At 36.9% G+C, this 15710-nt stretch overlaps 1 protein-coding gene across 1 annotated transcript in view; it reads right to left on the bottom strand.

Moving 5' to 3' along the window:
* Positions 1 to 15710, bottom strand: part of ERCC6L2 (ERCC excision repair 6 like 2) — a 37367-nt gene that overhangs the window by 6355 nt on the left and 15302 nt on the right. The window contains exons 7-11 of the mRNA XM_059833353.1: positions 15411 to 15551; positions 13753 to 13866; positions 12113 to 12232; positions 5320 to 5391; positions 3706 to 3851 (exon numbers count right to left, since the gene is read on the bottom strand). Of these exons, the coding sequence (XP_059689336.1) occupies positions 3706 to 3851; positions 5320 to 5391; positions 12113 to 12232; positions 13753 to 13866; positions 15411 to 15551 (593 nt within the window). The remainder of the gene's footprint in view (positions 1 to 3705; positions 3852 to 5319; positions 5392 to 12112; positions 12233 to 13752; positions 13867 to 15410; positions 15552 to 15710) is intronic.

Raw genomic sequence — 15710 nt, 5'->3', positions numbered from 1 at the left:
TCTCAAAGTTTGAAATGCTGAATAAAAATCTTTGTATTTTTCAGAATACCTTACTGTATTTTGGAATTTTGGTGTATTTCTTTTTAGTGAGGACAGAATTCAGCCTCTCATCTTACCAAACCAACCCTGCAGTCAGACTGAAACGTAAGTCAACATGTTTTTCCAAATGCTTTCTCATAAAAAAATGGCAGTATTTGGAACTGAAATGTGAATTAAACCTCAGTGCAAAGCCTTAGCGTCAGTAAAGCAGACTGACTATGAAAATTAACTAAACAGCATACTTAAAGATTCTACTTTTCAATATTTTTAGGTGTGCCACAAAAATTCAGATACTCCAAAACAGAAAAAGAATGGCTCCTATATCCTTCATGAACAGAACGAATGCAGTAGTTAGTTTGTGCATTGTAAAGAAGGTCTTCCATTTTAGACATCATTTTCACCAGAGGTTAAAGTCATTGTTGTAAGATGGTCCATGAAAATTACTATAATACAGCTCAAATGAAGAGCTCTGTATGAAATGTCTCTTAACAGTTCTGTTACAAACAACAGTTTTCAACATATCATCTTATTTAAAACTGCACAGTGTTAAATAAATGGCTTTGGTTTATATTCTGTCACTGACAACTTAATACCACAATGTTCAGAAGTTACAAAACAATATCGCATTAGGAAAGTTTCCATGAAGGCTGTGACTATGTAATTCTCTTTACTGAGGTAAGTTTTTTATAGTTTGCAAGTTTGCTGTTTCAGTGAGATCTTGCAGCTGAGAGTTCTTTAAAGTGATTGCAAGCACAACAAAAATTATTTGCAACCTAGTTGTGAAGAATTCAAGTTAAATGAAGCCCTGGAAAAGTACAAAGTAATGGAGAGCAGTTCAGGAATGGACAGTAATTGACAACACTGCAGGCAGAATGGAAGTGCATACCGTAACCTTTCACAATAAAAAAACCCCAAACTATCTAGTATACTATATATCTTACTTTCTGTAACCATCATCTCTTCATCATTCAAGCACTTCTCTTTACATAATAAAAAAACCAAGAAGCAGAAACAGATTTTAGTTTATGATTATTCTGAAGGAATTAATCTAGACAAAGACTAGCATAGAAAACCCAGAGAATAGTGATTTAGTTTTAAAAGGTGGGAACGCTTGCTGCTCTTATTCCTTCCAGAACACTGCAATGGAACAGGACTGTGTAGACTTGAGTATTGTACATATGCTGTTCCCCTTCTTCAGGCTAAGCAGCATCAATGGAGTTGCAAGCTCTGACATTCTCCTATCAAGTTATAGCAACACCAGCAATTATTTTAATGTTTCTAAGCATGACCAAAAATCCCCTTCCTTTCTTCCAAACAATCATACATTTTCCCAGCAACACCAGCACAGGACTGAAGTATTCCGAAATAGACTTTACTTCATGAGCCTTAAAAGTTCCAACACATGTATACCTATTTTTCCATAAAGCTCAAGGCTGAAATTAATAATATATACCTACTGGTTTGATGGAATTTACAAGCTCTGAAAAAAAAATCAATCATATTTTCTCTCAACACCCATAAAATATAAATACCCATATAGCTATATTAGTCATAGCTATCCATGAAAGCATTAGGAATAGCTACATGACTATGTTTAATACTAACATTAACTGTAAGAGTTGAGGTTAAGTTATATAGATAGATTATTAATATTTTTTTTTACTTTATTGTTTAAGGCCCTATTTCTCAAAAAATTCACCAACCAATTAAAATCAGAATTTCCAAGTGTCTACGGGCTATACATAGGCAATTCCAGGCAGAAATGGCATTTTGCCAGTATAAAAAAAATGGAATACAAAACAAGAACACTGTAAATTTAACAGTGAAGTCATCACCACTGTCTGCACTGTAACTCACTAATTTATATATTGGAGCTTCCTGTTTAAAGTTGTATGTTAACTGTGACAGTGGACTAGAATGGCAGACTCAAGATCACTATGCGGGGAATTCATCCTCTGCAGAATGCGTTTTTGCAGCCAAAAGACTGTGCAAGTATTTTCAGCAAAAATCAACATTTGGCTCTTCAAGCAAAGGGACTTTCAGACCACGTACAAGTTGACTACACAGAACAGTCGGCCAAAAACTTTGCAAGAAAGTATGGACAGAAGAGTATGATCCAATTCTGTCAACTTACTATGTGTTGAGAAATAAAGAATATACTGTGAAGTCCTAATGCCTGAAACCTGAGTTAAGGGGAAGGATGAATCTCTTGTAGAGTAGAACTGGGATAAATCACTTTCTGATTTCCAAAGGATTACAAAATTAAAGCTGCTTCCATTACTGTACATCAAGCAAGCAAAAAGATAATTTTTTGTTATCTGTGATAAACTACACAAAGAATTGCACCTTCTGTTTTTCTTTGTGAACACTGGTTATACTGACTGCAATTCCGTCACTGTTTCTTCCTTCCTTTTACTCAGCAAGATGAGAAACACTAAGAGAGAAACACTAAGAAAAACAGAATCAAGACTCATCTCCAGCATGACCAGCAGGCATAGAAAGCTCACCAATCTCTTTATTCACAAGCTCTAATAGCAGAAAGGAGAAACTCCATCTCTGTTTACCTGACCTTCATTTTTATTTCTATGTAAATTAATGGAACAGAATTGAAAAGGTTATAATTACACAACTAAACAAGACTGATAGAATCACAAACTATAGTCTTTCCTAAGGCTACAGATGAAGTAATTCCCTGCTGTCTTTTGGGACAAAGAACAGGGACCCATGAAGGCCTTAGGCAAGCTGATAGCCAGGTTCCACAGTTGACGAAGATTACAAACAAATGTGCACGACCAACAAAACAAATCTCTTCACAACCCTGCCCACATGCACCAGAAAGTATCTGAAGACAGTTCTGACATGCACTTGTAACAGTCTTTAAGATTACATCTAACTTCTAATTAAACAGAGATAGTGTGGCTCCTCCTAACTCCAAAATGCACACTTTCAGTAAAGAAGGACCAAAGTGACCATATAGGCAACAACAGCACATTCACACGTTTCATCAAGTTTCACTAAGTTTTGCTCTGGGAAGGAAGATTAAAGTTTTCTTTGTTCACTTCCTGCCCTTGCGTGGTAACAAACTTCACCCAAGATGAAACATGGAAGTAACCAGAATTAAGGAGGAAAAAAAAAAAGAAAAGAAGATAAAAGAATGGTCATCATATTTTCATTAATTTTAGTTGAACATATTGCTCTATTTCAAAATAATTCATTACCCATCATAAATTGATAAGCAGATCTGATAGGCAACTACATTTTTAGAAGACAATTAAGAATTGTTTCAAGTATTTTAGATAGACATATGCTAATTAACGTGGTTAATAAATTACAGTAACACTAAGATAATTTTTCAGTTCAATATAGCATTTCATGTTTCCTCACTCCCACAGCAAGTGGAAGTTTAAAACTAGGATTCAGAAGACCCACTCGTTTCACATCTTAGCAATCCTCAAAGCAGAGGAGATGGGAAGGGCGGAAGTCTTCAGGTATTTTAAGAAGATTCCGTCCACAGCAGTGAGCCTATGTTTACTAACAGACAAGAGAACAACTCAACTTTCTCAAAAAAGTAATCCCTCACAAGGCCATCAAATAAAATGCAGAGTAACCTATTTACTAAACACTAGAAAGACAGAGTGAAACAGACCACAAGTTAAATTTTCTTACATTGTAGATACTAGACATATGTTAATTTCTTGAATGCTGTTGAACTCTCTTACAACTCTGATTCTATCTTCTGATTTTGTATTTCCATCAAGTCTTCGGTAATCTAGCCCAGATGCCATACAGTATTGTTCCAGCACATCTAGCAACTGGGTGGAAAAATAAAAAAAAGGATTAAGTGCTTACCATTATCTTTTCAATTAAACAGAGGCCATGTTTCTCAAATATATTTTCAATAGACCAAGTGTTGAAAACAAAGAGTAAAACTTTCCCATTTTCATACCAACATCCTCGACATTCTTTAGCTGTGATTCTACAGCACTCAAGGTGAATAATCACAGAATCACAGAATCATTAAGGTTGGAAATGACCTGTAAGATCATCAAGCCCAACCATCAACCCAACACCACCATGCCCACTAAACCATGTCCCATAATGCCATGTCCACATGCTCCTTGAACACCTCCAGTGATGATGACTCCACCACCTCCCTGGGCAGCCTGTTCCAATGCTTCACCACTCTCTCAGTAAAGAAATTTTTCCTAATACCCAGTCTAAACCTGCCCTGGTGCAACTTGAGGCCATTTCCTCTTGTCCTGTTGCTCCGCTGTGGTCTCACTCAATCCTCCAACCCTGGCTGCCTGTCCCACCTCTAAGTGATGCTGAGTCAGCTCAACCCAAAAAGCAGGGAGGCAACTTAAACAGTTTCGTACCATCTTAGCAAGTTACAATGACTTGAATTATGGTAAATGAGCACCAGAGCCAGCACAGAGGAACAGGCTGGTATGCACAGCCAGAGTTCAAAGGGACAGGGTGAAAAGACACTGCAGTAACCAGCAGTCAGTCTGGTCTCGAACACCATGAAGCACAGCCTAAGACACATGAGCATTTTATTACTACATCTAAATATTAAACTTGCAGTTTACCTTAAAGCCACAAAGTTATTAAATATTTAAGACTCTGAACCGTCATTCACACTATTATTTTTTAATACTTTTTAATGCTATCATTATGAATATTTAAGTAAAGAAAACCATATTATAGTTTGCACCATTTCAGGAAACATGTTATTCCCTAACAAGAAAATCAAGGAGCAAGTCCCTTAAAAGTGAAGTGCACATACACCTCTTGCTCCATTTAAACACTGTTTTCCGTTCAAACCAACTGGTGTAGTAAGTCTCAAGGTTGAAGTTTCACCACTGGTGACAGTCAAAAGCCAGCAGAACAGAGGAAGTTTAACTACTTTCAGTGCTACCATAAAGGTTGTATGAAATTTCAGTCGTATTTCAGTTGTATTTTGCCGTGACGCTGTTCTAACTCAAGACATAACAGCTGAACTCAGCATGAGCTATCTACACGTGAAGTAATACAACAATTTTAAAAAGCTCTAAGGAAGGCAGCCAAGTGTTACATTTGTTTTGCCATCACCATTTTTATCATGGGATAACATAAGGATTCAACATCCTTCTGGAGTATGGCACACTGTCCTTATCATTATTTCCCATAGTACAGAGAGGAAGGAAAAGTGATTGACAGCTGCCACTTCAGTGCTTTAAGCTTCAGAACGTACTGCTGCAGTTAATAGATAAAAAAAACCACCAAACATATGGAGCTCACCTTTGTGGAAAAGGAGAAAAGAAGAACTTTATCCTTGTTTTTTCTGAAGTGATTTAAAAGCTGCTGAAGGACCTGTAAACGAATCACAGAATACAAGTGAAGACATTTTATCTACAGGTTATCTCACACACACTTACTTGTGTTTTCAGCCTTTAAAGAGGCTACACTGTAATTAATTGTTTGCAAAGCCAATCAGAGGCATAACAAAAACATTACTAACATAATAAATGCACCAAAGGTAATGGGGATGTCAGACCTACGTGGTTTTCAGTGATCTACATGGAAATCCTGCTATAAAAAGGCAATCATACTACTAACAGGTAAATTCAGAAGCTATTTGTGTCAGTGCATAGACTGAAACAAAATGTTACTTACCTCATGCACTAGCTCAGCTTGTGAATTTTTGCATTTAGCAAATGCACACAATTCCCCTGAAAACAGGAAGGTCTGTTTAAGTTTCCTGTACTACATCTCAGTTCAGAACTTCTTGGAACTTCTCTTCTTAAAATAATCAGAGATGTATGCCCCTCCCCACACCCACTCTTGACTGTTGGTCTGTTTACAGCAGGATCCAGCTTCCCAGACTCTGCACAGACCTTGAAATGCCAATAATCCGCCCACACACAACGTTCTTCTGGTGGGGAAGCAAATAATCCAGAGCCTTGTGTATAATAGTGATACTGTTATTTTCAACAGAAGCATGTCCACATCTGGCAATGGCAGCTCCAGAGTACCATGCAGAAGCAATACACAAAAGGGAAAGAGGAATTTTCTGTACCCTGTCTGTAGCTTTCTCCCACTGGGCAATAAATATTTAAAAATTATATTTATTCAGTGATAAATGCATAAATTGTTACTTGACAGTGATTTCACTAAAAGCCTAGGAAGTCTTTGATAACCTAAAAATGAATAATGTTTATATTAAATTTACAGTTCTGGATAATATCTAGAATATAAAATAGTAATTCTACATCACTTACAAGCCCTTTTGTATATATTAGCCAGCCAGTTACAAGGGAAAACAAGGTACAAACAAGGTCATTTTTGCCTGGTTTCATTGTACAACAACATGTAAAGCAGGGTTTATTTTATTGGGAAAAAAATCCACATCAGGTAATTTAACAAAAGCTAAATGACTTACATTTGCATTTTATTTAGCCACAATAAGAAGCAGAAGAAAAACAGTGACATGCTTTTAAAGTAGAAGGAATTTGGCTACTGTATTATTGTTGCTATTATTAGGGTAAAGTATAGGTCAAATAATGAATTTTCTATAGGAGAACACACAAAAAAATCCACCCAGTCTGTTTAAATAAAATGGATCAATGTCACGCCCATAGGGATTTTAGGTATTCTGGAGTAAAGAACAGCTCTGATGAACAGGGAAAAGTAATGAATGGTTTTGCACCAAAGAGAAATAAATTATATGCTCGCACATCAGAGTATTATCCTGAAAGTTGTTAGTCTGAAAAATAATTACTTGATCACACTTAAGCAAAAGTAACATGCCTGCCTGGGTTAGGGTTATATTTAATAGTGGACGTTACTGTTATTTGCAAGGTGCTCCAATAGACTTCCATTTTCCTACTGAAATAATGATAATATACCAGGCAAAATAAATAAATCAATCCAGTATAGTTATTCCTAAGAGATTTATATTAATTAAGAACAGTATTCCAAAACTCCACAAATGAATGTCTGTGGTAATATTATACGTGTAGTTTTAAAAAAAAGAAGTTATTTCAAGTGCCCAGATATTTAATAGCCCTTTTCACTGAGAAAGCATAAAACCTCTCTGAGTCAGAATTTTAACAAAACTGTAGAAATAATCAGACAAAGTAGTAATGAGACTTACTGCAGGCTTTTAAAACTACCCTTATTTTCCTTACTTGTTTTTCAAGCAGTCCCCAATACTTCTGTGTGAACAATCTCCAATCTTTGTGTTTAAAAAGCAATGGAATCACTTGTCCTTACAATTTGCAGGTCCCTACTTTCCTACTTCATGACAGAAAAGGGTGCTTTCCAAACAAGGCAGCACACTCCTTTCACTTCAATTCTCACATGTTCAACTATTTCAAGTTGTGCTGCTTTTGGCTGGGATAGAGTTAATTTTCTTCATAGTAGCTAGTATGGGGCTGTGTTTCGGATTTGTGCTGGAAACAGTGCTGCCAATACAGAGATGGTTTAGTTACTGCTGAGCAGTGCTTGCACAGAGTCAAGGCCTTTTCTGCTTCTCACACCACCCCACCGGTGAGTGGGCTGGGGGTGCACGGGAAGTTGGGAGGGGACACAGCCGGGACAGCTGACCCCGACTGACCAAAGGGATATTCTCTACCATATGATGTCATGCTCAGTATATAAACTAGGGGGAAAGCTGGCTGGGGACCGCTGCTTGGGCTGGGCATCGGTTGGAGGGTGGTGAGCAATTGTTTTCATTTGCATCACTTGCCTTTCTTGTTTGCTGTTGTTGTTGTTATTTTCCTTTTCATTGCAATTTTTATTATCATTATTATTATTATTTTATTTTATTTCATTTCACTTAAACTGTTCTTATCTCAACCCACGAGCTTTCTCACTTTTACTTTTCCTATTCTCTCCCCCATCCCACTGGGGCAGGCGGGGAGTGAGCAAGCAGCTGTGTGGTGCTTAGCTGCCAGCTGGGCTTATACCACGACACAAGTTAAAAATCTAAGCATGAAATTCATCTTGCAATAGAAAGCGTAAGCGAAGTCTTCTGAAAACTGTACGTTCTGCAGTGTGATTGAAAACAAAGGGATACTTCCACAAAAATAGCTGAAGTTCAGATCACGTCACTGTTTTATTACCCACCTCCCACCATAACGAGATGTATTAGAGTCACAGGTATGCCATCAACGCTTACACATGTACATTTGGATTACAGAGACTCTTTTTTCCAGGCTCTTATTATAATCTTAAATTCAAAACAGCAAACCTGGGGTGGCACATTTTAAGTGTTACAGCTTGCAAAACACGTAGAGATGACTGCAGCCACAGCATAAGGTAGGACACAAACACCAACATGCCACATTCCCACACTTCCTTTCAAGCAATTCTAATTTTACTGGTGGCTGTAGGCATATTCCACAGTACAAAAAGCTGTGCTTCCCTACGTGTTTTCTCTGCTTTGTGAGAGAATAGAAGGTATTTTAGCAGATACGTTAACCTTTTCAACCGTTCAAAACAGTTACAACTGCTTAGCTACTGAACTTCATTTACAAATCCCGCCTTTCCCCCCACCCTGAATGAATTTAAGTAAATGCCACAAACTTTCCCTTTGTAAATATGCTCATCTACAAAAGAATAATCACCTGTGCCAAAACTTCTGGGTATCCTGTACTAAATTTTAATTTAAACTACTAAATAATGCCTATTCAGTCTACACTACCAGTTGAAAGTTACAAAAGCATTTCAATTAGTTTCTAGAATTTATTTATAGAACAGAGAATGTAAAGTATTACTGTGGGACAAGGCTATTAAAAGCACTTTACTATAATTTGTCTCATTTATTTCCAAACAAACACATTAAAAATATATAAAGTAGTTTTCAAGCTCTAGTATCTGATGACTCTCCTCTGATTACTTTCTGATGGTAAGAGGACCTTCTAAATGGAATACCTTCTGGATGACTTTGCTTCCAGAGCATAAAAGCCAAAATCATCCCAAACAGGTTCTGTTTTAAAATTCAGAATAGAAAACATGAGAGTTAGATAATCTTTTCTCACAAGACAAACCTCCAATGCAATCAGCAGAAAAAAAGCCACCACAATACCAAACACGTATGAACCAATTTTTGGCATTGTAATTACTTTGAAGTCGAATTTAACAGACCCAAAAACCACCTTATTTTTCAATGATGGCTACGTGACCCATTACATAAAACTCCTCTTTCCAGGCACAAAGATACCACCACACAGTTCATACTAAGATATAGTTCATGTTTATACTGTTTATACTAAGATATAGTTCATGAACTGATACAAAATTCAAGTTCCCCTTAAAAAAGGAAGCAGACCCATTTCCTTCAAAGTAAGCAATTCTTTCAATAATTCTTAGATAAATTCTATCCCATTTGCAATGGACGGAAATAGACACTACAGATTTCTAAAGTAAAACATCATACATACAAAAACACAGGTCATCAACAGTGGAAAAATATCCTATACGTCTACTGGACTGTCATAAATGCAGCATTTGAAAATGCTTCTATAATTCATAAAGTGAAATACAAACAAAACAAGCAGAACCCCTCATCATAATACCAGATCATAGTTTCTTACGTTGGAGGAAAGAAAGGTCCATACTGCTTTGTACCTTTGCGTACTACTACTGCAGCGTAGTGTCTGACCTGGCTTTTTCAAAAGGTCAGAGTAATAAAATGTTCTGTGAAAGAATTATAGCAATTTTTTTTAATTTCCTTTTTTACTTTTCTACAGAAATATATATGGCCTTTATCTTTCATCCACCAAACATACTGAAGAAATATTTGTCAATATAAATATTACTTCAAAAACACAAGGTTGGATTTTAAAATCCAGTTTTCCATGATATACACTGCACTTTCTCTTAAAAATAGAAATTCTCCATACCAAGGCTCTTCTCAAGAAGATGTGCTTATTTAGGATTTGGGGTTTGGTTTTTTATGTTTTTTGGGGTGTTGCGGGTTTTTTTCTTTTGTTTTGGGGTTTTTTAGTGATTACTTACAATCTATATAAAAATACCTTGAAATACAGGAATAGTAATCAGTACAGACTGGTAACAAGCTAAAAGATCAAAAATTAAATAAAAAGCACAATCAGAAATGTCTCTACTGAGAGAAAATTAAGATAAGCATTAGATGATTCACTAACACAAAAAAACCACCCAACAGGAGTAATCACCATGCTAGTAGTTCACTGTTTTTAATCACATATTTCTCATCTCGTTCTGTTTGAAGGTTGGACTAGATGACCTTTAAAGGTTCCTTCCAACTCAAACTATTCTATGATTCTACTTATGTTTGGGCAATTTACCTAGAAATGTAAATTGGCCTGGCACTATCTACTAGTCGCTCAGAGATTCATTTTTCTAACCATGTGGATCTCTCAATGCCAAAAGTAAACATTCAACCTGCCTGACATCTCATCAGTATCAAGCCATCACGACAAGCTCAGTATACCTAAAAAGATCACAGCCTCTGCTCTCTTGCCGCATCAGTTATGCTCTTCCTCTGGCACTGCAATATAGGAGAACCTTCTTCCTTACCACCCAAGGCCATTGCACACAGCAGAAGAGCCTTACTGCTACCAGCCAAGGTTACACCCAACCCACACAGCCACAGCCAGCTGCACCCCCGAGAAGACACTGCAGTCTATGCTGTCCCAGAAACAACTCAAACTTACAGCCACGATTTGGAACAGATTCCTCCCAACAGGCAGCTCTGTAAGCCGCAGACTTTAAAGGCACATAATGTTGGAACCTCTGCCTTTACTCAAGCATTTTTGCTTGCCTGTGCTGTTCAAAACACTGCCTGTGTCAAAAAACACATAATGAAAATGTCTTAAGGGAGTGCTGGAGTGAAGTATGCAATGGCCCCAAGACAAAAATTTCTAGAGAAGCAAAATTAGTTTTAACCAATAAAAGAAGAGCTTCATAAGCACCACTGAAGATCATGGTCTTAGTTTTTACAGGTATGTATTAAGTATTTGCTGATAGCTAGCTAATTTAACAATAAAGTTGACTTTCATGAGATAACAAAGTGCATAAAACAAAGGTAATATGCAGGCCTCTTACATGCATGTAATAACAGAAAAGCAAGAGATTGCTTACACAATAATGAATCATTAAAGTGGTAACAACCATCACTGTTACAAAAAAACATGGCCCAGCCGCTGCCTCCCCCTCAGTCTCAACCAGCAACTGTGAATATCTGGGTTTAAAGAGATACCAAAATATAGTATACTCCATTCTGTATAGCTTCTCAACCTCCAGTTACTCTCAGCTCAGGAACATTCCTAAACCTAATATGGTTTTCTTTTTAATTAGCTACATTAGACAACTTTTTCAGTTACTCATCCTGTTGCCCCCTGAAACCAGTTTCTGAGGTTAGTGTAAACCTGTAAAACTCCTTAACACATTTATTTTGTTAATCTTTAGTCTGGCTCCCATTAGCTTAATCTTAGAAAAGACAGTAAACACTCAGTACATCTTCACCACTTCCATGCTACTGATGATCGTCCCTCTCACATTCATCCTAAGTCATTTTTTCCAGGCTGGAGAGTCCAGCCCACTTGGTTGCTTCTATTCCACAGCACTGATAACCTTTGTGGCCCTTCTCTGAACCTTCTCAAGGTCTAACACAGGCTTTTTGGGAGGAGGGATTGGAACTACCCACAATGTCGAAGGTGTGCACAAACGATTAAGTCCATAAGGACTTTGTTTTGGTCTCTTTTCCTTCCCCAAACATTTCTGACTGTCACTGAGTTGATGGTTTCATGGAACTACCTGTCATAATATTATGACCCCAACCTCCTTGACTACAAGGTTTATATTCATGACCACTGAATATGTGAAGCTATTATCTTAAGATATCTTAGCATCACAGATCGCTCTTATCCAGTCTTTGCCCAGAGGCACCTCAATCTAAGACAGGAGATCTCTGCTGTGGTACCACCATGATAAACAGAATGATTAAAAACCCACAACTATTAGGTGTATATTTTCTTATATCATATACTACAGCTGTAGATCTATTACTATCACTAATACTTATTTTTGCTCTAAAGAACAGGTTTACCTTCATTTTTCCACTGTACTTTGGATCTGAAATTGTTTCAAAGGCTGCATCTTTGCTTAACTGCACAAAATCTGGAAAACTGGAAAATACCTGGCTGCACACCCGTTTGATATGTGCTTCCTGGAAGAAAAGCAGAAAATTTGAATAGGTGTTAAAAATTAGAGCTACATTGGGATACCAGTAAGCCATACAAGGAGTTAAACAGGTTGAAACAAGTAATCTGCTGAAGTAACTCAAGCAGAAAGAGTTACGTGTTTTATTCAGCTCACTACAAAGTGCCAAGATAAAACATCTCCTCTGTGTTTTGATTTGCTTCATTTAAAAAAAGAGAGAGGATCCTAATCTGAAACCATGGATTCTAGTTACTAGAGTAAGAGATGCACAAAATTTCTTCTCCTGGGCAGAGACTACAATAGGATTGGCCAGAATTGTCAGTCTCAAAAACTCTGTTGGCTTGAGGTTTGCTTTACTGAACTGTTGTGTAACAGCATTTCTCTTGATCCTCTAGCATGATAAGCCAATATGGGAATTACATATTGTCCCACCAATATGACAAAAAACAATATGGGATATATTCTCAAACTGTTCAAAAGCCACATTAAAGCTCCACTGCTAGAATTTGGGTAGCTCTGAACTTGAATGTGACCATACACTTTAAGTCTCCTTTTCCAGAGGGGCAGAAAAGATCTCATCTCTCGCCTAAGAATAACACATGTGATGGACTTTAATACTAAAGGTAAGAAGTACTACAAAGTATAGTTTCTGCAGTAGATTTTGGAGAAGTTAATAATTATGTATGCTATAAAAGATAGTAAGTCTCAAAATACTCATCTATAGTTATCTCAGTGGCTATTTAAACTCTCCAATGTTATTACAACAAAAACTACATACACAATATTAAAAAAACCAAAAAAACCCACTGAAAACATTCGGGTATTTACTGCATATAAGGCCCTGGACACTAACACTAACATTTCCTAAAAAGCAAAACTGCTTTTATGGAACAAACTTGCCAAAATTAGCTACGATTTCCTCATTTCCATTCCCTTGTGGCTTCTGAGAGGAACTGGTAACATCCCTAAATCCCTTTGCTTACTTTTGGATCTTCCGGATCACATACAAGCCTTTTTAAAAACTCTGCCACTTGTGGGTCTTGCAGGTTACTCACCACAGTAACAAGACAAACTGATACTGTTCTCTCATTGAGCATTTTCTACTAAAACATGCTTTTCGTTATTTAAAGAAGCTCAGCTCTGAATATAAAATACTAGAGGAAAAAAACCATATTATATTTGCTTATTATTTATTTATTTGCACAAAGACATTCCTCTTACTAGGCACTTGTCATAAATGGAACAGAAATGGCGTTATCAGAAATCACAAAAAATTACCTACCTTCCCCCTAAAGCTCTCCAATGTTTCTATAACCCTCATTTTCAGATATCAACTAAATGAACATACTATTGTGTAACATCTCTATTAAATAAAGACTACATTTGGAATTATTGAATGGAAAAGGAATTTTGCAAAATATCTTAATTTCAGTTAGTTAAGACTTAAAAAGGAGGCCAGCAGCAATTTTCATTCAAGAGTTTTCATCCCATTTTCCACAAGTATTTTTAGATACGTCTGAAACTCACCTGCTGCTTGCTAGTGTTGTCAGTCTGCAGTAGTGCAGCATGATTTGCAACCTTCTGTAGTATTGTTAAGTAACTGAAGCGCAGTGACTTCATTGTTTCACCATAAGAATTTACCTACAAAAAAAAGAATGTTTATGCAAACAAATACTCCTAAAAAAAAAAGAAATAATCTTCATTCTTATGAAGTTTAATGCATTAGCAATGTAGTACTATAATTGATCCCAAAGAGATGCATACTGTATTTCTAACAAAAATGCACAGCAAGGTTTTTTTTCCTCAGCTTTGTGACCGTATTGATAGAAAATATCTTCTCAAAAAGAGAAAAAACCCACAGCTATGTTCATCGTTTGCTAAACATTTCAGATAGCATGATATCTACAGAAATTACTAAGATAACCAAGAATTTCTTGGTAGACAAAAAGACAGTAACTTTACAACTGATTTAAATGTAAATCAAACCAGAGCTGTTTGAATGACTTCTTACCCTACAACTGCTAACTTTACTTTTCTTTACAGCAGAAATGTACAAAGTTTTATAAACATCTCAAGGAACATAATTCAACCTACTTCAAACATTCTACAATGCAGCAGCAGCAACAGCATCAACTATTTTTCTCATTATGGTTGGCTGATTCGACCAATATAAATTTACTTTTCCATTCTCAAGTTACTAGATTTCACGGTTAACTTTGGAATAAGACAGTCCCTAAGAGCAGTTAAGTATCTGCAGGCCTGCCTAATGCCCTTTGTGAATTAAGTTCAACAGCATTTTACTTTTTTGTACAAAACATCATGAGAAACAGAAGCCTGCAAAGAACTAATGCTAGTATCCATGCAATATTAAACAGGCTGACAGCGGGATTGCATTTAAAGAAAGATGCAGAAGACTGAATAAGCTACATCATTTGAAAAAAAAAAAAAAGCAAAAAAACCACACTATACAAAATCAAAACAGACCAGAAAGAAAACAGGGAGAAGCAAGCATGAGACATATGCTTCTAAACATTAAAAAGACATGCTTTATCTGAGCCTACTGAGTGATACGGACAAAAGAAAAATACAAAGCTAGACTAATTGAGTGTTAATGAAGTCCAGAGACGACAGAAGAAATCTCCAGAGCTGCTACTCGTGAACAACGTTCTGCTTGTGCTCTATGGCTACTGTCAGGAGTTCTCCCTTCAACGAAGCAAAGCAAAGCGCATGTTTAGTGGCACGGAAATCCAACTGCAGTTATAACGCAAGCAAAGCCCAGACAACCTGCTGGGTCGAGTATGCCTCTGATTTGCAGCTTCTGCACTGACCACCTGAGGTGTATGGGAGCAGCAAGCCCAACACATACTGAACATCTCAATGCAATATCCTTGCCAACATCAACTGTTTCACAGGTGCATTTATTAATACAACAAATCCAGAATTTACTGCATAAATAACAACCACCTGCTCAGGGCATGCAAAGCGTAATACCAAAGTGCCTAGCTCCATCATGCTCATGATGCAACCACCTATATTTCCAGTCAGGATTTCCCAAACAGATGGCCTACAACCACACGCAGCTATTTCAATCAGCTCTTCATCAGCAGAGAGTCTCTTGAGAAAACCTATATACCGCTCAAACCAGAAAGACTATGTTCTAAAATCCAAACAGTGCAAGTTCCTACCTTGTAACAACAATTCTTCCTTTTATGGCCACTGTTGCAGCTACAAGGCTCTCCTGCTCGTAATACTAAGCTTACATCTTCTGTCTCTAGCACAGCCTGGTACACCGCTTTCTGGAATTCCGTCAGGGAACAGTATACCATCTGCCAAAGAGAGAGAACCCCCAAAACACAATTAGGGGCAGCATACAATGAAAAGCAAAGAGCACTGCATCAAAAACCATAAAAAATTGAAAATAAAGTAGAAAATAAGAATATATTTGAGCAAATAGTTACGTGAAATTATTCTACCACCAAATGAAA

Source organism: Gavia stellata, chromosome Z, assembly GCF_030936135.1.
Source record: "Gavia stellata isolate bGavSte3 chromosome Z, bGavSte3.hap2, whole genome shotgun sequence".
NCBI lineage: Eukaryota > Metazoa > Chordata > Aves > Gaviiformes > Gaviidae > Gavia > Gavia stellata.
The sequence above is the reverse complement of the archived record's forward strand: the minus strand, read 5'-3'. Positions and strand labels throughout refer to the sequence as shown.